This window comes from Phascolarctos cinereus, unplaced genomic scaffold (assembly GCF_003287225.1).
Source record: "Phascolarctos cinereus isolate Bilbo 61053 unplaced genomic scaffold, phaCin_HiC Scaffold_4;HRSCAF=312, whole genome shotgun sequence".
NCBI classification, from domain to species: Eukaryota; Metazoa; Chordata; class Mammalia; order Diprotodontia; family Phascolarctidae; genus Phascolarctos; species Phascolarctos cinereus.
This window is the reverse complement of record NW_027555847.1, coordinates 89,513,046-89,536,986: the sequence shown is the minus strand read 5'-3', so window position 1 is coordinate 89,536,986 and position 23,941 is coordinate 89,513,046. Positions and strand designations below refer to the sequence as shown.

Sequence of the window (23,941 nt, the reverse complement as noted above, 5' to 3'; positions counted from 1 at the left end):
CAGCTCGTGAACTTAGCTTGTTTTGGCCTCTTGACTTCATACCTTTTGACCTAGAAAAAACCTTAGAGGTCATCTCCAGCACTTCTTAAACTGTGGGTCACAACCCCTTATGGGGTCGCAAGAAATTTGGCAACAGTAAAAGGTCTCTGAACACACAACGACCAAAAATTAATTCAAAATCGAAAAGAAAATGAATGTAAGGTGTTTCTGGCAGTGCCTGTCTGTGTTGCATCCTGCAACTTTGCTGCAGCCTTGGTTCTGAACACAAAGCATGCACACTGCATTGTGCATGTCATCACATCACGCAACACCAACGAACATTGCCGAAAAGGGAAAAGCGGCCCCAGTGGAAAAAGTTTAAGAAACCCTGATCTATGTGACTCCTCCTACTTCTGCTTTCGCTGAATGCAGAGGCTTTCATATGCACAAAATGAGCTCTGGCAACCATAAGACAAGATTCAATGTCAGACACTGGTCATCAGGAGCTGAACTGTAGGTCACTGGTAACCTGAGTCACAGTTCTTGGTGGGGGAGAGGTTGCCTGGGAGGGAAGGGGTTCAAGGAGCAATCCATCCCCTTTTCCTGGACAGTGTTGCTTAGCCCCTGAGAGCAGAACCAGGAAGTATGGAGTCGAAGCTGCCAAGTGGCAAATTTAGCCTTGAATTCAGGAAAACCTTTCTAAAGATTGGAGCTGGAGTTCCAAATGGAAGAGGTAGACCGAGGGCTTAGGAGGTTCCCACATATCCAAGGCTGGATTCCCTTGTTGGGAAGCTTGTAAAGGGGGGGACTCATGTTAGCCAGCCTCTGGGGTCCCTTTCAATTCCACAATGCTGAGATTCTGGATTTTATTGTGTAACTAAACAGACCCAGAATGTACCTTAAAGAGGGATGAGTAACAGAATCAAAGCATCTCAAAACTGGAAGTGACCTTGGAGGGCATGGGGTCCAGCCTGTACCTGAAATATAATCCCTCCAGTGGTCATCCCGCCAGCTGCTCTGCTCAAGCATTTCTAATGCTAGGGAGCTGCTTCACAAGGCAGTCTTTTCCATGATGGGGCAACCCAAAGTGTTAGATAGTCCTTATGTAGAGTTGAAATCTAATGCTATGTAACATCCTATTAGTCATAGGTCTTCCCTCTAGGGCAGGTCTGCACAACCTGCGGCCTGCCCAAAAGATTTTGAGCATGGGCCACCCGAAATCCTATGGCCGGCCACAGGTTGTGTAGGCCTGCCTGCTCTAGGGCAACAAAGTAGTCCAGTTCTTCTTCTACCTTCCAGTGACAAAAGATGGTGGTTGGCTGGAGCTGTCTCTCCAGCTAGAATCCTCACTCACTCTTTGTCTGGGTAGAGCTGATCCCTGGGAACCAGCATGGTATGGCAAAGATCACTGGATTTATAGTCTGAAGACCAGTATTACATACTTTCTCTGGAATTTGGAGTCAGGAAGGACTTGTGTTTGAATCTTACTTCTGACATGCATTATGTGATCATCGGTTTGGCATTTCCTTTCTTTGGGTCTCAATTCCCTCTAGCTTTGAAATAGAGCAAATAGCTAATAGTTTCTAAGCATTTTAAGGTTTATGAAAAGCTTTGAATGCATTATCTTTTTTGATCCTCTCAGTAACCTCATGAGGTTAGCAGTATGGGTATTGTTATTCTAGTTTTATAGACAGGAAACTGAGGCTTAGAGCTGTTGAGTGAATTAACTGAAATCACCTGCGCTCATAGGGCGGAGTTGGGTGGGACTTAGAACCCAGCTCTTCTGGCTCTTAGGGTCTCAGTAATTATGTTTCCTCATTGTCTGGGGCTAAGGGATAAGATGAGGAAGTAGATGGAACTCCAAAGTCTCTAGGAGGATGGGGAAAATATTTTGGTAGGAGGGCTCAGCATAACCCACCTTGTCACGGGGTGTTGTTGTGTTGTCATCTGAGCCACAGGCAATAGGATAGGGAGCTGGGATCATGTCTGTCCATCCTGTGATGGTACATTTCCTGGTCACGTTACCACCTGGGTAGAAAGAGGGAGACAAAGGTCATGCAGGCCCCAGGCCCCAGAGCTGGCCCTGGCAGTTCAGGCCAGAATGTAAACTGTCCAGAGGATTGGACTGTGACTGCATCCATAAACACCACTCCTCCCAACCTGGAAAGCCCTGTCTGGTCTGCTTGTCACCCTTCCCACTGGCTCTGGGTGAGCTGTTTGATTCAGGACAGAGCAGCCCTCTCTGCAAATATTCTAAGTCCAAACAGATGTATTCTGAGGATTGCAGGAGAGAAGCTTGGAATATGTCCCTTCTTTTCAGGGATAACAGCCTTATTGTTAGCCCAAAGCATGAGTTACAGTCTCTTAGGAGATGAATAGATCCCTAGCCCCAGAATAAGCTCTGACCTATGGCTCAGGTTTCCTACCTCATCCTCCTACACAAGTGCTCTGGATTTACAAGCACCTGCTCAGGTCCTGATCAAGAAGGTCATTTTCTGTCTGGCTCTTCCTGCCCTCTTATAGAATTACATATATATGTATATATATGTATATATATATGTATATATATATATATACATATATATATATACATATATATATATACATATATATATATATATATATATATATATATATATATACATATATGTATATATTCATACCTAAACACAAAGGTCTCCTTAAATGTGGGTCCCTGACTCTTACGTGAGCAGTCAGTGCACTAAATGCATGTTAGGTGTGGGATAGACATTCAGAAAGTGCAAAAAATGCAAAGGGCAGAGTTGTGAGCAGTCCACCCTGTGGACAGACAGAAAAAACACATTAAGTACCCACACAGCCCACAGACTCCTTGGGATGTTAATACGTTTTGGGGGTGGCTCAATAAACATTTCCCTTTACCATGGACCTGCGCTGTCCCAGCAGCTCATAGCAATCTAGGGGAAGATTGGCAAGCTCTAGACTTCCTGGCCCTCTGGAAGGCCTGGCTCCAGGGGCCACCAATGTGATCCTTTCCTTTCTTAACAAAGCTAGATGTGATTGCAGAATCTTCCTCTCAGAGGCTGGTGGTGCCCAAACTCTAGCACTCTGGAACTTTGAATTTAAAGCGTCCCATGAGGCAACTCCCAAATGCAGGGAAAACCACTCTCAGGGTATCTCCTCTTACGCCACTGTCCCTTGAGACTCCCATCTCAAGTTACTATCACCTTGTTTGTTCACAGCAACAACGGTCACTACAATGATTCAGGCCACAGTGGCTGCAGCCTGCAGTCTTGATTATCCCAGTGAAGTCTTGGTCACAGGAGCTAAAAGTGTGGGTTAAGGCCACCAGCAATACACGGGCATAGGACCTGAAGGCTGAGGGCTACCTGGACCAGCATGGTGGACCACAGCCTGATTCCCTCCTCACAGCAGAGACAGGCCATGGTCAAATCTCAGTCCTAATCCTACTGGCCCTGTTACAAACATATTCACAAAGGAAACTGTCCAAGGGTGTGTGGCTGGCTCCAAATGACCCAGACTCCTCCCTTCTGGAGACAGCTCAGCACTGTGGTTCTACCATTCTTGGGCTAGAGTCAGTCTAAGTGTGTTCAAAGCAATCCAGCTTCCATTTTGTGGAGGAGCCCAGGCTGTCCTTTATTTCTTTTCTGGGCCTGGGACTTCCCTCCATACCTGGAGACTTCTTGCCCTGGAATATAGATAAGAGTCATCTCTGTAGCCTTCTTAACCTGCAATAACATCTACCCTCCTTTCCTATTGGTGAGTTTCTCCTAGGGCCTCCATTTTGTGAAGAGGACCAGGCTGGCCTTCATTTCCCAACCTGCCATGTTCCTGGCCTCCAGTCTTCAAAACCATGTACCTGAGCTAGGTACTTTCATTCCCCCACCCATGTTATACTAATAAATGCTCCTTCCTTCACTTCTTTCTTCCTTTCTTCCTTTTCTCCTCTCCTCTCCTTTCCTTCCTCTTGTAAAAGATACCAGGGGAAATTTGTGGCCTATATTATCAATCCATCAATCCCCTCTCCCTTCCTGCCTTACAAGAGGATAGGACCATCACCATGGACCCTTACCTGTACTACCCTCCTCCTCTAATCCTTCCCCACTATTGTCTGAATAAGCCAAGGAGTGCTGAATATCTCTTTTTGCGCACCCCTTTTGCACTGCTTTGAGACCCATGGTGAAATCACATTCATCAGTTATGTGACCTGAGTGGACCATATGTTCCTGAAGTCTCCCTCTAAGGCTACCTTCCATCTAATCTCTCTGTCACTTGTATGTGTACAACAACAACTACATTGTAAAGAAAAGTCACCTTGAAAGACTTGGGAACTCTGAACAGAGCGATGACCAAACACAACTGATGTCACATGCTGCCTCTCTCTTGACAGAGGGAAGACACATTCAGGGGACAGAATGAAATACACATTCTCCAGACACAGCCAAAGTTGGGATTGTTTTGTTTTACTATGCGTATGTGTTACAAGGGTTTTCTTTTTCTTTTTAATGAGAATGGGCAGGAGGGTGAAAAGTTGCCAAAAAAGAAAAGAAAGAATAGAGAATCATTCAGAATTTTGTTTTTTAGATTGCACAGAAGAGAATGGGAGGAAACACAGTCAAGAAGGGCAGTTTTGGAAGTTATGTGTTGAAAATGTATTTACTTAAAAAGGAATCATTAAGAGAGGTTCACATCTATGTGTATAATTTTCTTTCTCTGTTTTACTTTATAAAGAGGAAATTACATTTTCTTTGGTGTTTATTAAGTTCAGAATAAATAAAAATATCCATCCTTATGTATTTATTTACATGTTGTCTTCCTCACTAAAATGTCAGCTTCTTGAGAACAGAGACTATGTTTTTGTCTTTCTTTGTGTGCCCATAGCTTAGCACAGTGCCTAGCATGTGTTAAACCTTAATAAATGTTCGTTTGATCAATTAGGCCGGGATTAATTTCCATCGTGCCTTGGGGCTTAATCTGGTTCTTTTTCAAAGTGCCATTAAATTGGCACTTTGTAATGAACATTGAGCCTTTGAGGGAGAGAAGAGGTAAACAGAACAAAGGATTAGTTAGAAGGAATCAAGATAGTTCAGTAAGACAGCAGGCATGGCATAGTGGAACCTAGCTAGATTTGGAGTCAGAAAGACCTGAGGTCAAATCTGATCTTGGACACTTACTAGCTGTGTGAGCCTGAGCAAGTCATTTAACTCTTTTTGCCTCAGTTTCCCCATCTTTAAAATGAACTAGTGAAGGAAATGGCAAAGCACTCCAGTATGTTTGCCAAGAAGACCCCAAATAGGTTTACGAAGAGTTGGACATGACTGAAAAACAACTGAACAAGTTGTGTGCCCCTGAGCAAGTTAACTAATTGCTCTTTGCCTCAGTTTCCTCAACTGTAAAATGGGAATAATAACAGCATCAAATAAGATAATATTTGTAAAATGCTCCATACAGAACCCAGCACATAGTCACTGTTATTTGTTCTTCATTTTTGAAGCAGACCAAGGTGACATCTTGACTTGTTTGTAAATTGGATTTAAGTGAGGCAGAGCTGCACAAAGTCATCAGCCTCACTCTCTCTTCCAGAGTCATCGAAGTCCAGCGGTAAGACAAAAGTCAGGATGTCGGGTGATGGCCCAGGAAGCAGTAGATGGCCTTGGTGTCTCTGATGTCTGACCAAGCTCTAAGCACACCACGGGGCCTGCTTCTGCTACCTTTGTGGCTGTTAGAACAAATTGTTCTCATCTGCCCATTCTGCTGGGGGAAGTCTTCACGTTGGGGTAGACGCCCCCCTAACTCACCGATGGGTTTATGGCCATTGGTTCCCCTCATCCAAGGTTACCCTGGTTCAGCCTGTCTGCCAACACGGTTCGTTGGGGTACAGCTGCTCTGTACCCTCTCGGAAGCTCACAGCTTCTTGGAGCCATAGGTGAGAGTTGAATGCTAAGTGGATGCCAAAGGTGAAGGAGTGACCCTGAAAAATACTCAGCAAGCCCTCAGACCAGAGGTGCCAGTCCTCCTCCAACACCCGTATGCACAGTGGACGTGATGGAAATGTTTATTCCCTTCCCATTCATAGATGTTGTGAAAGGGTCCCCTGAACTTGTCTTTTTGAGTTGCCATATTTTCCAGAAACACTGGACCCAGAGGATTTGGGAGACCCTGAACGTGTCAAGGATGAAGCCCCTCTGAGTTGACACAATTTATTGGTTTTTTTTCCCAACTGGACTCCCTGTATGTGCTTGGGAGTCAAGACAGGTGCCAGCCAGTCTGCACCAGACTGAGAAAATGTAGATGAGCAGACCATGATATCTTCACAGTCTAGCAGTTCGTGAGGGAAAAGAATGATGCTTTTGCCATTTTACTTATTCATGATTTCTCTTCCCCTTTGGGAGGGGATTAGTCCCTTTCCCCTCCCCTATGACTTCCCCTTTTCCTCCACTTCTGGGCTCCTTTGTATAGGGAGTTCCCACATGCATGTGGCTTTCTCTTATAATAAATCCAGGTGCAACACATGTCTCATGGACTTATGATATTGTTTTTGGCTAACAAAGTATAGAATTTAAAGGTAGAAGAGACTTTAGAGATCACCTAGTCTGACCTCCTTATTTGAAGAGAAGTTAAGTGACATCCAAAGTCGCAGAGCTAGTAAGTGGGACAGGGAGGGTTTGGACTTTGGTCCTCTGTCTTTAAATCCAGTGTTCTTTCTACTCTATGCCCAGAGAGGGGCATGTGACATGAAATAGGGTCTAAACATGTTTGGAAGATTGGTCCCAAGGAATAACTGAGGAGAATGAAAGGGTGTGTGTGTGTGTGTGTGTGTGTGTGTGTGTGTGTGTGTGTGTGTGGTGTCCCTGGTCTCTGTAGACAGCATCAGAAAAGACAAGCCCAGATTCCCCATGAGAATGGAGATAATGGCTGCAGAGTACAGGCTTGGAGTGATGGCTCATACAAACTAGATTCTTTCAGGATGAAGCTCAGAGATGCCCATTCATGGTCACTATGTGTCTTGGTGGAATCTGTTTCTGTGCTCTTTATCTCAAAAGCTAGATCCTCATCCATTGAAGGACATGTATAGGCAAGTTGGACTAATTTCTAAGGCAAACCAGCCTTTGTTTTCCTGAGATTAAATAGAAGAACTATTAAAAAAAAAAAGGTGGTGATAGTGGTGGGGACCAGAAGAGTTCTCCCTACCTGACCTGGTCCAAAGCATCTCTGGGCTGAAAGAACAGAGAGTTCCTTGCTTTCTCTTTGCCTCTGTCTCCTTCCCTCTCCTTGATCATGTTGATCAAGGACCGAGGCCAGAAAGAAGGTCCTTTCTGTATCTAGGCAGGGGTAGAAGGATGTGGTGACCCAGGAGTCAGAAGACCTGGGTTCAAATCCTGACTCTGTGACTTTCTAGCTGTGTGAATATGGGTAGGTCATTTCCCATCTTAGAACCTCAGTTTTCATGTGTCTAAAATGGAAAAAAATAATAATGTACCACCTACCTTAAAAGCTTCTGAGAACATACATAAATCCCCAAGCTCTACAGACCAGGGAGATGTCACTGTTGCTATCAGATGACCTGATGATTGGCCCCTTTGCAGTCCTATGTTCCTCTCTGATCTGAGGGCAGGGGCATTTGTTTCCAAAGACCAGGGAGTCCCCAAGGGTTTATCTTCCCCATAGCACAAGGGCTCCCTGAGGACAGGCACTAGGTCTCCTACGCAATAGAAGGATAGGTGCTATGGCTCCCCCACAATGTAGGACCTCCCCCAAACTGGGCAGGAACTTTGTCTCCCGACCCCAGTGCAGGGGCTCCCTGAGGGTGTCTTCCCCCATAGTACAGGGGCTCCATAACAGAGGGATGCCGTGTCTTCTCTATAGCATAGGGGCTTCCTAAGTGTGAGCAGGCACCGTGTCTCCCCCATAGTGCAGAGGCAGCCCAAGTCCTGGACCTTGTCTCTCTGCTCCACTCCTCAGTCACCCTGCCCTCAGTCACCATGGTGTTTAGAAAAAGCATCTCGAGAGGCAGAAACACCATGGATAAAGGGGCAGTTTGTGTGTCTGACAGCTCTGGTTTGTGTTCTCAGCCTTGAAATGGGGACTTCCCCCTTTTCACAACTTCCCTTTCACAAAGAGAGAAAAGGAAGAAATACAGGGCCTCAGCCAACAGGCTTCTGCCAGATCAGAGAGATCAGATCCCACAGCCCAAGCCTTTGTCACTGCTAATGACAGAGCCAGCTCCCTCTTACGAGACCCTGGAGTCAAGGGTCCCAGGAAGAGTACAGTCATGAGCTCTGGGAACAACCAACCTCTGTCCTTCCGGGGCCCCCAGATGGCCTCCCGGCTACTCTCTGGTGAGAGGAAAGAAAAGCCTGTGTGTGAGTGTGTGTGTAGTGTATATGTGTGTGTTGGGGGGGTATATATGTGTGTGTTGTGGGGGGGTTGGGCATCTCAGAACTTTGAGCCCTATCCATCCATCCATCCATCCATCCATCCATCCATCCATCCATCCATCTATCTGTCTACCTACCTACCTACCTACCTACCTACCTACCTACCTATCTGTCATCTGCAATTGAATCATAGCTATGTGTGGGAACTCTCAGTGTGGACATTTCTTCAGTGGAAGGAGGCGAGCAAATAGTTGAGACAGGTAACTCATCTGTAACTTACAGTCTTAGAGAAGTGTCCGAGGCATTGAAAAGTTAAGTGACAATGTCCATGGTCGGCATGGGTCAGAAGCAGGACTTGAATCTGGCTCTCTCTGCCTCTAAGGCCAGCCCTCATTCCACTATGCCGCAATGACCCATTATAGGTAATATTCCAATTTTGGTCTCCTTGCCGTGGGTGTGCCTCCCAACAATTCACATCATAATATAATTTGACAAGCTATATAATATGACATGACATGATACAACATAACAATATATAATGTGAGATGGTATAATCTATGTCACATATCGTATCATGTTATATCATATGTTAGCTATTTTGATGGGCAGCTATATAGCTTGGTGGATAGAGTTCTGGGCCTGGAGTTAGGAAGACATGAGTTCAAATACAACTCCAGACACTTACTAGCTGTGTGATCCTAGACAAGTCATTGAACCTGTTTGCCTCAATTTCCTCAACTGTAAAATGGGGATAACAATAGCACCTATCTCAGGGTTTTTGTGGGGATCAAATGAAATAATATTTGTAAAGTGTTTGGCCCATAGTAGGTGCTATATGAATGCTTACTCCCTTCTCTTCCTGTTCATATCATATCACAAAACATAAGACTAGGTTCCATGTTTATAATACTTTAAGATTTTTAAAGGACTGCTCACACTACAACTCTGTGAGGTAAAGAATACCATTATCATTAACCTCATTTTTCAGATATGGAAATAGCTCCAGTATAGTCAGCATCCCACAGCTAGGGAGTGTCCAAGCTTGAGCTCCAAGGCGAGGTGAAACAAGGCACCAACACAGGATTTTTCTGAGACCACAGAAATGGCCTCCACTGATATCTTATCATGGAGGCTGGGGTGGCTCCAGGCTCTGTGTGCTCTGAGAGGTCCTACACCGAGCTGAAAGGGCTTCACAAGAGTGTCACTAGTACCACTGGCCTAGGAGGACAAGCCTGGTGAAGCTTGGAGAGGGCATTAACAGGGAGCAAGCTGCCTCGTGATGATTAATGGTTTTTAGACTTAGGAGCTCAAGGGGCTTGTCTACTAAGGTTGGGCTGGGTCCAAGCACTCACTTTGATGAAGTCATGCACCCCCAGAATTCTGAAATCCTTCAGTGCAGTTCATCTGAGCAAAGGCTGATTAAATGATAATGATAGGCCCTGCCTTCAAAGAGTTTACAATCCATTCAGTAGGCACACAGGGAAGTATGACACCGAACAGGGTGGGATGGTGGGCAAAACAAGCTGAGAAGGGAAGAGCACTTTGTGGGGGGGAGGGGAAGAGATCGTAGAAACTGGGGCCCAGAGAAATAAACTAAGGTCGCATAGGTAGTAAACATCAAAGGCCGAATTTGAACCCAGGTCCTCTGATTCCTGAATCACCGCTTTTTTTTTTTCTTCTTCTCAATGTATTGCAAAAGCTGAACTTTGAAGGAAGAGAAGGCTTTTAACAGGTGGAGATGGGCCAGTGGGGGGAATGATTCTAGACCTAAGAGACAGACAGACAATCTGTGAGAATGACTGGCATCAGGAGAGGGCAGGACAGATTCCAGGTCACAGAGAGTCATCTCTTAGACTGGAATAAAGAGGGCCCAAAAGGGAGTGAGGTATAATCAGGGTAGCTAGAAGGCAGATGATGCAGAGCTTTGGGTTAAGGCAAGGATTAGAAGTTTCCATTTTATTCTAAAGTCATCATTCAACAAGCATTTAAGGACCTACTGTGGGGAGATTTAAAAATTAAATAAGACATGATCTGGGCCCAGTTTTCAGGGAGTTCCACAGTCTAGTAGGGGGAGAAGACCCAGGCTCCGATCCTTAATCCCTGCATCTCTCTGCCTCTTGGGGCTGTCCTAAAGCAAGTGGTTTGTAAACCACAAATCCCCGTGGAATGAGAGCTTTAGTTGTTGAATGGCCAGAGCTGCTAAGCGGGGTTTATTTATTTGGAATGATGATGCTGAGGGTCCCTAGCTGCCAGGACCACCGAGTTCTTAGGCTCTCCCAGACTTTAGAGTCATCCCATCACCACAGGAACTGACAAGCGTTTCCCAGCTCCACCCCCAGGGCTTGGACTGTTTATCCTAACTCTAACCTACCCTTCTTCCCAAAGAAACAAAGGGAAAACAGACAGAGCCCAGGCTTCTGATCTGAACCAAAGGAACCACAGCCCCACCTTGACAGGTTTGGCCAGTACTGCTTATGGGACTCCTAACCTTCATTCCATCTAACCTCACCTGGGAAACCTACCTTCAAATCCCCTCCCCACACCCATTTGTGACCTTGGGCATTCTAACCCCTCCCCTGGCTCCTTTAGCTTCCAAAGAAGTATCATATAATGGAAAGTCATAAGAGTCACAGGTCCTGGGTTCAAATCCTGATTTCTACCACTTAAAGGCAATGTGACCTTAAGAAAATCCTTTTCTTACCTGGATCTCAGTTTCTTCCACTGCACAATAAGGGTATTAGACTAGATCAGGGGGCTCTTAAAGACCCCTGAGGAGTCCATGAATAGATTTCAGAGGGTCTGTGAATTTGGATGGGAAAAAATTCCATCTTGATTTTCATTAACCTTTAACTGAAATGTAGCATTTTCTTCAATTAAGAATTTAGGGAAAAGTATTAGCAGCTAGAAGCAGCAGTGGATAGAGTGCGGGGCCAAGGAGTCAGGAAGACTCATCTTCAAAAGTTCAAATCTGGTCTCAGACACTTAGTAGCTATGTCACCCTGGGCAAGTCACTTCACCCTATTTGCCTCAGTTTCCTCACCTGTAAAATGAGCTGGAGAAGGAAATGGCAAACAGTTCCAGTATCTTTGCCAGAAAAACCCCAGATGGAGTTAAGAAGAGTCGGACATAACTGAAAAGGACGGAACAACAGTAGTAAAGTACCAAGTCTCACCAGCCTGTCTTAGGGGTCCACAAAGAACCTTGTCTCAAACGGTCTTTCTTTTTCTCAGTCAATGTACATCTATTACCAGCTTTGGGTGAGATGCGTCCTGGGCTTAATTAGACTTTGCAGGTCCCTGAGATCATGGGATCACACATGGATCAGCCCTTAACAGGGTGCCCAGCACATAGTAGGTACTTCATAAATGCTTGTTGACTGACAGCAGTCATCTAGAGTAGACCAACCTTCTCACTTTGTAGAAGAGAAAGCTGAGGCTTGGAGAGTTGCTTGAGGCCACACTGGGAGTAAGTAGTAGAGCGAGGATTTGAATTCAAGGCCACACCCTCACCTCCTTTTCTATCATTTCATCCAACTGCCCTGGGGCACAAACTCCTCAGTTTTTACAGCTGCAAAATGGAGATGTTGATGCTTTACACAGCTGATCTCACAGGGTCATGGTGAGGAAAACATTCTGTAAACTTTCAGAGGCTTTAGAAATGGGAGTTGTTATTGTTATTGTCTAGGGGACCTTTGCATGGGATCCCGGGGCTTTCACTTTTCTGTAATCTCTAGGTCTCTGTGATCCCTGAACACTTAATCAAGCCCTCAACCCCTGTCCTCCCTGGCTCCAAGGCTTGGAGCGGGGGTATGCCAGTCTCTGAAAAATGCCACATTTTATATTTAATTTGCATTATTAACATTCTCTCCATTACTTTCTCAAGTCTAGACAATAAACCAAGCCCCGACTGATGGCATCTGCTAATTTTCGAGGGGCCAATGCTAACACAGAATTTAGTAATCAGGGTCGAGCTGGCCCCAGCACATTATACTTCCAGCTCTGAAGGTCACCCACAACTAGTCAGTAATTCCTCCTCATGAAGCTGCCAGCACAATTCAGTGCACAGTCTGGTATCTCTTTACCTCTAATTCGTCTCCAGGGGATCTAGATCAGGGTAAGATCTCTTAACCTGAAGCTCGTGGACTTTTTTTTCTTTTAAAATATATTCTGATGACTCTATTCCCATAGATTCAGTTTCCTTTATAATATGTATTTTTTGTGTGCATTTAGAATCATGATTCTAAGAAGAGGTTCCATAGGATTCACTAGATAGTCAAAGGGGTCCATATCACAGAGAAAAGTTAAGAACCTTTGGTCTGCATCACAAGCGTTCCTCAGGGTTTACTTGAGGGGAAAAAAAGAACCATACCAATGCAGAAATAATACACAAAATAAAGGCTAGTTGCATACATAAAAGCAAATGCCCTGTCCCAGATAGGGGTCCTTAAGCACTCTCAGCTGCCACATATAGGCCATAGCTTCTAGGCTTTCCTTGGCTGCCATGATCCACGGAAGGCTGTTCTCTATGGTAGAGTGGACAGAGCTCTGGTTTTGGAGTTGGAAGACTCCTGGGTTAAATCTTATCTACAGGACATTGTGTTCTTCACCGTGTGACACCGGGCCAAGCACTTCCCTTCTGTAATTGTGTCACATACCTCTTGGGATAAAAGGACTTTGTCAAACCTAGAGCATCAAGAGAAACAGTTATATGCCACTGGATGAAAGACTGGCCTTGGAGGCAAAATTAACCTGGGCTGAAGTCTTATCCCTGACAAGTGCTCTTTGTGTGACTGTGGGAAAGTCTCTTAACCTTGCAATGTCCTGGGCAACCCACTCTAAGATTATAAATCACATAGATGCTGTCAATCTGCATCAAGTCCTGATTTATAGCATTTGCTGAAAATTGAAGAATTAACTCTAGAGCAGGTATGAGCTGGCTCCAGCACCATTGGCTGGAAAGGTATTAGAGGACATCTAAGCCAGACTCGGCAGATACTGAGTGCCAGAGAAAGGGGTGGGGAACTTGCACATTTGTTCTGTGAAGTTTGGATTCAGTTAAAGGGCCGTATTTGGCGGCCTAGAGGGCCACATGTGGCCTCGAGGCGACAGGTTCCCCACCCTTAACTTAGATAAAATCAAGCACCTTAGAAACCAGGGTCCTTATCACTCCCCCTGCCCCTCTCCTGCCTTCTGCCCCAACCCACTTCTGGAATCCAGGCCCTACTCACACCGAGGTATCATGCACCTGGAACCAATGTCTTCTGGTTTAGCTCTAACAAGGGCAGTGTGGTGCAATGAAAGGGTGGCAAACTGAAATGAAAGCAGAGCCACTAAATGGTAGATCCTTGTGGGCTGCGTGTCATGGTTTAAAAATGTATTGTTATCTGTGTTTTATTGCATTTTTATTTATTTATTTTGTTAAATCTTTCCCAATTTCACTTCAGTCTGGTTCAGTGCACTTTGAAGTGTCTCAGGCCTCCTTCACAGCTGAGTTTTGGACATCTCTGGTATAATAGAAAAACCCAGGAAGACCTGAGTGTGGATCTTACCTCTGATTCTTATAGGCTATGTGACTCAAAACAAGTCACTTCACCTCTGAGTCTCAGTTTTCTCCTATATAAAATGGGGATTAAAAACTACCCATGGGGCAGCTACATGGTGTATACAGATACAGAGCTCCGGCCTTGCAGTCAGGAGGTCCTGAGTTCAAATCCCGCCTCAGACACTTGACACTTAATAGCTGTGTGACTCCGGGCAAGTCACTTAACCTCAATTGCCTCACCAAAATGCAAAAAAACAAAAAAAAATTACCCAAATGGCCAGGTTATATAGCATACTTTGACAGTACTCAGAACTCAGGGGAGGTCAAGTACAGTGGTGATGGGAGAGGGTATTTGGGGAATGGGACCTGTAGAAGGTAGCTGAAGTCAGATAAGAACTATGCCTGTATCTGAATACTGTATGCAACATTTCCTACCCATGTTCATTCATCTTTCTAGTGAAAGGAGAGAGGACCATTTTCTAAGGAGACTTTGATCTGGCTCTCCCAGGAAGACTGTTTGTTACCTAACTTATCTCCTTAGGGACTTCTGTCTTTCCATTATGGACTTATTTTAATCCCTGAAAGACCCCTAAATTAGCCTCAGACCAAATCTTAACCATATTAGAGTCCTGATCCCTTCCCTAATCCACATGCTAGCCATACCAGTATGTACTTTTAGTAAAAAAAATGTGTCTGGGTAAGATTATAGAAGGGGCAGCTATCTGATACAGTGGATAGAGTGTTGGGCCTAGAGTCATGAAGACTCATCTTCCTGAGTTGAAATCTAGTCTCAGACACCTACTGGCTGTGTGATTCTGGGTAAGTCACTTAACACTGTTTGCCTCAGTTTTCTCATCTGTAAAATGACCTGGAGAAAGAAATGGCAAACCACTCCAGTATCTTTGCCAGTATCAAATGGTGTCAGGAAGAGTCAAAGACAACTGAAGAGTAAGATTAAGGATGCCTGATATGGGCTACCCATTCTGCTGGAGGAATAAATGCAAGTCTCATGGAGAAGAAATATGTTTCCTAATCTTGGGAGCCCCTACCTGAGAGGGCCAGGCTCTCATGTAGCCCATTGTCTAAAGGAGAGAGGCTCAGCACAATCATCTCTCCTATCTAGCCATATTTCTCCATTTATGCAGCCGTCTCTTCCCCAGACCACTGCAATAACCTCCTGATGGTCATCTCCGCCTCCAGTCTTTCCTCCACATAGCTACAAAACTGATCTTCCAAAAGCACTAGTCTAACCTCGTCACTCACATGCTCAAAAGCCTTCTTTGGCTCCCCAGTAGAATGCAGACTCTTCTGTTTGGTACATAATGCCCTTCAAATCTGTCCAGACTTCTTTACACTGCTCCCCTCTCACCCTAATTTCCAGCCAAATCAGCCCATTTACTGATCCCCACACATGACATTCTTCTGTCTTCATGCTTCATGTATAGGCTGTCTCTCATGCCTGGAATGCTCCCCTTCCTCGATTTCAGCCCTTGGAATTCTTAGCTCCCTCCAAGGCTCAGCTCAAGAACCTTCTCCTATGCGAGGATTTTCATGATCCCTACTCCATTTTCTCCTCCAAACTTTCTTGAAGGTGTTAGTGCTCTCCCCACCCCAAAATTCCTCTCCTCTCCAGCCTAAACAGGAGGCATAAATAGATATGTGAGCGGCCAGAACACTGGGCTGAGATGGAGAAGTCCAGAGCTTTTGTCCCTGTTCTGCCATTATTAACTCACTACATGCCTTTGCTTCCCCTTTCTGGATCTCAGATTGTCCTCAGGTAAATGAGAAAGTTGGGTGAGATCAGGAGTTCTCAACTGTTTTTGTGTTATAGACCTCCTTGACAATCTGATGAAGTCTATGGGCTTCTCAGAAGAATGTGTTTAAATACATAAAATAAGACACATAGGATTACAAGGGAAACCAATTATATTGAAAGACAGTTACCAAAATACTTAAAAAGCCAGTTCGGAGCCTCAGGTTAAAAACTCCTAGACTTCTAAAGTCCCTTCCAGCCCTAACATTCGATATTTTAAAGTCCTTTCCATTTCTGATGTCCCGAGTCTATGGCCCTAAGCTGAAAAAGCGGATAGGTGGGAAAGTTAGAGGACCAAACTCCTCAGGCTTTGGGGCAGCAACTAAGAAACTGGGTGGTAAGAATTGAGAATTTTGTTCCCGAAATGCAGGTAGGGAGAATATGGATTGTAGGCTCATCAGTTGTTAGAACCAGAGGAGAACTCAGAGGCCATCTAGTTCAACCCACTTTACAGATGAGGAAACTGAGATCTAGGGAGGCTGAGAGACTTGCTCAGGCTAACACAGCTCATAAGTATCTGAGATGAGATCTGAACCTGAGTCTTTCTTATTCACTATGCGATTACTGCAGACAACCCACTTTGGACAAGACATAGAAGGTGACAGCTGATGCAGCTTCTGCTCCAGGTCAGCAACCAAGGAGTTAATATCATTTGGCCAATAAGAAGCCAGGACCCCGGAGAAAAGGAGAACCTTCCAAGTTCAAGTAGAAAAAAAATCAGAACCTTAATGAGGAATTTAATTAGCCCCAACTATTCCAGGAAACTGAGAGGAGAGGCCAGTGAATTTGATGGCCAGGTAATGCTTAGCTATACTGATGTGTTCTAACCATGGGACATCACTGCCCTGTTCAGTTGAGACATGGTTCTTCCCACAGGAGACAGGTTTGATCTTCAGTTCAACTCCAATACCATCTCTTCCAGGCAGCCTTTGTGGATTACCTCCCACCCCCAACCATGAATCAATGGCCTTTCTAATTAGATTTAACACAGCACTTTGTTTGCAACCATTTGAGGCTTATGTAAAATGTATTGTACTTATGGATGTTAGTAGTTAGAAGCTCAATGAAGGCAGACCTTCTTTAAACTTTTACATTTCCCCCTAGTTCTGAGCATAGGACTCTGCACAGATTAAGGGTTTAATAAGTGTGTTACAGTCAGAAAACACCATGGCCTCCACTTCTGCCTGAGCTATTATAGTAGCCTTGTAACTCTTTCTGGTCCCCCTCTCAATCCATCTATCCTTCACATATCACCTGAGTAGTCTTCCCAATACACAGCTCTGACCACGGTGCTCAAAAGCCTTCCCTAGGGTCCATGAAAGAAAAGAGAAAACTCATTCTAGATTCTCTACAGCATCCAGCATACCTTTCCACTTCACTCCCCTTTCAGTATTCCATATTTCAGCCAAATTGGATTACTAGCCATCCCCTAATCTTGTCTAGCCATCTCCTACTCTATGCATTTGTCCAGGCTGGTGCTCATGCCTCTCTTGTCTTTGCATACTGAAATCTTCCTTTGTCTTTTTTTTTTCTAGTGCCTGGGTGAGGTGCTACTTCTTCCATAATCTCTTCTTTCCATGATCTGCTCAGCCAAAAGTGATCTCTACCTCTTTTAATTTTTCTGTTTTGCCTCACTTTCTCCTTTTTCTGTATCATATTCTACCTTAATTATCCTTAATTATCCTTAATTTGTCTACAAGTTCTATGCTTTCTGTTAGACTGTAAGTTACCAGATGGGAGGGGATGTGTGGTTTTTCATCTTTGTATTTCTAATGCCAAGCAAGGTCCCTGCACATAGTCAGCAATTAATAAATATTTGTTGAATTGTTTGGTATGCATTAGCGCACCCTAAATCTTGCTCCCATCCTAACTACTGATATTCCAATCAAGGACACATTCCTCCAATTTTGTATTTTACCAAGAATCACAACATAGCACCACCCTAGAATGCTGTGGTTAAGCATTTGTGATGCTTTCCAGGAATGAGTTTACAAGACTGAGCCTTCCAAAGGCGGTTAATACTAGGACATCAGACCTGGAAAGGACCTTAGAGAAATAAAGGCCAGAACTATCACTTTACAGATGAGGAAATCCAGGCCCAAAGACAGAAAAGAACTTTTCCAAAGTCATGTAGGGATTTCATACCAGAGCAGAGCCTAAAGTCCAGGATTTAAGCATTATGCCTATAGTTCAGGTAGCTGCTGAAGCCTAGGTCATGGTTTTATAGTCTATACAACTGGGCTTTCTAAAGATTATATGAACATCAGGTTAAATCATAAGACTGCAATTGATTTTGCTTTTTTAAAACAAAAATAAATTCTACTAAATTAAATAATTAAATTATATTCTATTCTATAAGCTTTTATTAAACATCTTCTATGACCAAGGGATATAAAGATGAAAAATGACAGTCTCTGCCCTCAATGAGTTTACAATCTTTGGGGTGGGGGGTAATAAGTATATATATAATTAATAAATTGTAACAATTAAATGCTTACATTATAAGTAAATAATATACAATTCATAGTTAGATTTAAAGAAAAACACCTAGGTACAATATGGTACCACTGTTACTAAACTTCCACTGTTACACAATCACCATATCATCTTTTCTGCTTCTGTTTTCAAATTTGAATCAATTATTTTGCCTTTCCTGGAATTTTTATAGCGCTTAACTGTCTGAATGCCCATTTCAACTCTGGGTCACACTCTGTCCTAATGTGTTCCTTCAGAAGCTAGTTCTATTCTTCCCCTGTTTTCCCAGACTATGAGGTTCCTGAGGGTAGAGTCTCAGGTTGCTATCCCTCTTTCTCTCCTTATTAGACAGTGAGATCCCCAAGGACAGGGCCCACCTCTGCCTCTCCTCTCTGTCGAATTGATCCTCTGCTCTCTCTCTTCAAATGAGGAGCTCTCTGAAGTGAAACCCAATTCTCTCTTTTCCTATCCACCTCCTCCCTCTCTCCTTGGTCCCCCACCCTGTATTGTAAACTCCTTGAGAGTAGTCTCTGTCTGCTCTTTATTTCTCTTATGCTGTATGTTCACCAAATGCCTTTTTCATTTCTTCTTCTGTACCCCACTAGATTGTAAACTTCTTGAGGGAAAAGCCCTCAACTACCTCTTCTACACAGTAGCTGGTCACATCACAAGGCTGGATACACAGGGATCTCAGAAAAGTCTTGATGACAGGTTAATTGAGAGATTGGGTTAAAGCACATAATGTCCCACAGGAGTCAGAGAAGGAAGTTCTGCATACTGACCACTAATCCCTCTGCTTGCTTGCCCCCTTCCCCTCCCTCAGACCAGACTCTTAATCTGAAGCCACTTACCCTGGCTTGAGTACAAGTGTTCAAAGATCTTGGGGCAGGGCTTGATGACCACTTGGCCCCAGGCAGCTGGTGGCCAGCACGTAATATTGTCCCACATCTGCTGGCAGCCTGGAAGGGAAGAGGAAAGAGAGAAGGGAGAGGAAACATTAAACATGTCCCTGGCCATTCTTGACCATGCAGGGCCTGCTGGTTGGTGTTACCAGGGCACAAATCTGAGCTTTATTATTTATCAGTTGTGCTTTGGGTCAGTCACTTCCTCTCCTGGGGACTTGTTTTTCTTATCTGTAAAACAAGGGCATGTGGGGAAGGACTAGTCTTGATCAGTGGTTCTCAGTGGTCCAGTGATTCCTTGGGCTCCCTGAGACCCTTTCAGGGCATCTGTAAGGACAAAATTATTTTTATAATAAAAGACATTTAAATTTCTAAAATGGTATACATCAATAGAGATAACCTATACTAGCAAAAGTTCTTTAAGGAGTCCTCAATAATTTCTAAGAGCATAATAGGGTCTTGAGACCAGAAATATCAGGTGAATCTTTAAAATTCTTTCCCTTTACATGAATGACCTTATGATTCCCCCCTACTCTCTTCTCATTCTTCCAACCCCTCTACCTTCTTCTTCAGCTCTTATCCTCTCTATTACTGCAAGCTCTGCTAACAATATTTTATATATAGACCTTTAAAGTTTACATCATGCTTTCCCCACAACAACCTATGTGGTTCATAGAATATTATGCCCATTTTATAGATGAAGAAACTGAGGCCCAGGGTCACAGCTAGTGAGCATACTGACAAATAATCAAGCAATATTAAGTGTCTCCTATGCAACAGGCACTGTGCTAAGTGATGAGGCTATGATAAGAGGCAAAAAAGGAGATCACAATTTAGTGGGGGTGACAACAAATATGTATAAACAAGCTGTTATAGACAGGGTGCATAGGAAATAGCGAGAACAGAGAAGGCACTAGAATTAAGATGGTTTGGGAAAGGTTTCTCATAGAAGATGGGATTTTAGTTGTCACTTAAAGGAAGCCAGGAAAGACAATAAGCCTTCCAGGCATGGGGACAGCCAAAGAAACTACCTAGGGCCCAAAGATGGGGTATCTTGTTTGTGTAACAGCCAAGAGGTCAGTGCTGCAGTCTGTGTCTCGGAGTAAGGCATAAGAAGACTGGAAAGGTAGGAGGGGGCTGGGTTATGCAGGGCTTTCAACACCAAGTAAAGGATTTTGTATTTGATCCTGGAGGCAAGAGGAAGCCACTGGAATTTGTTGAGTAGTGAGGTGACCTGGTCAGACCTACACTCAAGGAAATCCCTTCGGTGGCTGAATGGAGGATGGATTGGAGTGGGGAGACTTGAGGCAGTCACACCCACCGGTGGACTGTTATAACAATACAGGTGTAAGGTGATGAGGGCCTGCATCGCTTTCATTCCTTTCCCTGTATCCCACCAGATTGTAAAGCAATAAAGCAGAAGAAGTAAGGAAAACGCAGAGGGAAAATCTGCAGTGCTTTGGACAGTCCTCACTGAACTTAGTTGTGATTAATTTGTTGATTTGCCTGTCAACCTGGGTCATCTCCTAGAGTGTTTCATATAGGACCTACATCACAGTCAGGGATCTTTAGAACTGGAAGGGAGGAAGGAAGGAGGGAAGTCAGGAAGGAAGAAAGGAAGGAAGGAAGGAAGGAAGGAAGGAAGGAAGGAAGGAAGGAAGGAAGGAAGGAAGGAAGGAAGGAAGGGAGGAAGGAAGAGGAAAAGGAAGGAAGGAAGGAAGGAGGGAAGGAGGGAAGGAAGGAAGGAAAGAAGGAAGGAGGGAAGGAAGGAAGGAAGGAAGGAAGGAAGGAAGGAAGGAAGGAAAGAAGGAAGGAGGGAAGAAGGGAAGGAGGGAAGGAAGGAAGGAAGGAAGGAAGGAAGGAAGGAAGGAAGGAGGGAAGAAGGGAAGGAGGGAAGGAAGGAAGGAAGGAAGGAAGGAAGGAAGGAAGGAAGGAAGGAAGGAAGGAGGGAAGGAGGGAAGGAGGGAAGGAGGGAAGGAGGGAAGGAAGGAAGGAGGGAAGGAGGGAAGGAGGGAAGGAGGAAGGAAGGAAGGAAGGAAGGAAGGAGGGAAGGAGGGAAGGAGGGAAGGAGGGAAGGAGGGAAGGAAACATTAAGTGCCTACTATGAGCCAGGTACAGTGCTAAGTGCTTTACAAATATTTCATTTTATCCTCACAACAACACTGAGAGATAGATACTATTATTATTCCCATTTTATATTTGAGGAAACTGAGACAAACAAAGGTTAAGTGACTTGCCCAGGGTAGCACAGCTAGAAAGTGTCTGAGGCTGGATTTGAGCTCAGGTCCTCCTGACTCCAGGCCCAGTGCTCTATCCATTGCACCATCTAGCCACCAAGAAGTCCATGTCCAACCTAACCGTTTATGGATAGAGAAACTGAGGTTTAGAGAGGGGAGGGAAATAATAGTCCAACTAGTAAATGGCAGAACCAGAACTCAAATCCAGGTCTTTAGACTCTAAATCCAGTCTTCTTTCCTCTATTTCCCAGGTGCCCTCCTGAAATCCATTGTATATATAAACACTACACATAGACGCATCCTGATAGTAACACTAGGAGGTTGAGAACCAAAGGAAAAGGACATGTCCCCATTCCTATGGAGTATGAGGGAGGGTCACAGTGTCCACCTGGTCTGAGAGGGAGACAGCACACTAATAACTCATGAGAGCTCAAAAAGCCATTTAAGGAAATATTTACTTGGACCAAACTGGGCGTAATTGAAATTTGTGAGAAAGTTGGAAGCTTTCCAGGAAATGCCAGATAGTTACTTGGGAATGTTGTAGGGAGGGAGTGGGATCCTGTTCAGATATGGGTGAAACCAAGTGATCAGAAGACTTACAGCCAGAAGAGGGATCACCTAGTCCAATCCCACTCAATTTACAGAAGAGGAAACTGAGACCAGGAGAAGAGAGAAGACTTGCCTGTGAAAGTCAATAGAAGAGCTCCCTCCAGGGCAGGGTCCAGGTCTGTTCTTCCTCTCTCTGTGCCCCGAGAAATGGGCTGGCACAAAAGGGACCTTGAGATTCAGTCTCTCACCAAGAGCCCTTTCTGCTCAATATGAAATACACATGCTTGTTTTCAGGGATATAGGGGAACAGATCAAGGTCAGCCCATTGCCCTGAACAAGACTGGGCCTTTGTTTCCATCTTTCTCCATGCAATAAATGTGTTAATCAAGGCTTTTCCAAGCCCCTGAAGTCTCAGAATCTTGATGGAACCCCACTGAAAACCTAGCTTCTGGGAGCTGTGGTTTTAGGAAAGACATTAGAAATTTAACAATAAGAAATTGCCCACCTCTGGGGAGGCCCATAGGCAAGCTATCTGAATGTCAACCTAGCTGGATTCTCTGGAGAACTTGCTTTTCCTCAATTAACCTCTAGGTTCCCTCGCTCAGGGACAACCTCCCCTGGAGGTTGGGGAGCTCAGTCTAAGGAAGACAGAAGAGCAGGGAAAGAAGGGAAGGGAATAAATATTTATTAAATGCCTACTATATGCCACGTAAATACTTTATCCCAGAAGCACAGGGGTTCTTAAACCTCCCCAAGGCATCTGTGGATAGATGTCAGGGGGTGTGTCGCCTTGCATCTTCATTTCAATATAACTGGTTCTTTTTTGTAATCTTATAAGTTTCATTTTATGGACTTCATTATTTTGAGACGGGATCCATAGACTTCACCAGACTTCCAAACAGGTACACGACACACAAAAAAAACTAAGAACCCCTAGGTTAGAGGGTTAAGACTTACCTTCTATGAAACAATAAGAGCACAGGATAAAGCCCGTGTATAATCCAGGGTTGGATTTGGGTTTGAGCCATAAGGGCTAGAAAAGGTCTTCAGAGAAGTGGGAGAACAGTGTGGGTTCTGGTTCTGGATCAGGGAAGGCTTCCTCCAGAAAAAAAGACTTTCCTCAGGCCTTGCAAAAAAGATAGTTTTTGGATAGATGGATGGATGGATGGATGGATGGATGGATAGAAAGTTAGATAGACAGATAATTGATTAAGCACTTACTGTGTGCCAGGTACTGTTCTCACTTCTGGGGACAAAAATAGAAACAAACAAAGGAATTCCTACCCACAAGGAGCATACATTTTTAATGGAGGAAGACAATATAATAAGGGGGGGCTAGAAAGTGAGGGTAGGGAAAGGTAAGATGACTGGAGAGGTAGAGGAGTCTGGAGAGTACGTTGCAGTAGAGGAGAGCTGAAGGGAGCATGGCTGGGGCCCTTTCTGAAATGTCAGTTCAAACCAAGGAATCAACAATCAGGAAAGTGGGGCCACAGGGCAGAGGTTTCTCCAGGGTGGGAAGATGGTTATAGTAGAGGCAAGGTATATCTGCACTGGGAGCCAGAAGATCAGTATTTTAGTACTGGCTCTACCCCTAACAGGCTGTGTGACCCTGGCAAACCACTTTTCTGGGCCTAATTTTCCTTATAAAAAAAATAAAAATCCTCTCATTTTAAAATGAATGTGGTTGACCAAGATGCTATAAATCACAAAATCTCAGAATTGTAGGAGACCTCAAGGAGCATCCAGTCCCACATGTTACTATGTGATATGTGCCCAATAAGTGGTGATCTGGACTTTCATTACCTCCCAAGGAAGTTCATTCTACTTTTTGTGTACCTAAAATCGTGAAGAAGTCCTCCCTTATATCCTGTCTATATCTACCTTGCTACAACTTCCATTCTGTGCTATTAATTTTACCCTCTGAGACAAAACAGAACAAATCAAAGCCCCTTTAAGCATGACATCCCTTCAAATACTGGAAGAAGGCTACCATGTTGCCCCTCAGTCTTCTTCAGATTGAACATCCCCCATTTCTTAAAGCCGTCTTTGTATGGCATGACTTTCAGG

General features: G+C 44.4%; 1 protein-coding gene across 2 annotated transcripts in view; it reads right to left on the bottom strand.

Annotated features, from left to right (window-relative positions):
- VIPR1 (vasoactive intestinal peptide receptor 1) overlaps window positions 1–23,941 on the bottom strand; it is an 88,136-nt gene that overhangs the window by 15,977 nt on the left and 48,218 nt on the right. For both annotated transcript variants that reach the window (XM_020999207.2, XM_020999208.2), the window contains exons 3-4: window positions 19,038–19,145; window positions 1,898–2,007 (exon numbers count right to left, since the gene is read on the bottom strand). In XM_020999207.2, the coding sequence (XP_020854866.1) occupies window positions 1,898–2,007; window positions 19,038–19,145 (218 nt within the window). The remainder of the gene's footprint in view (window positions 1–1,897; window positions 2,008–19,037; window positions 19,146–23,941) is intronic.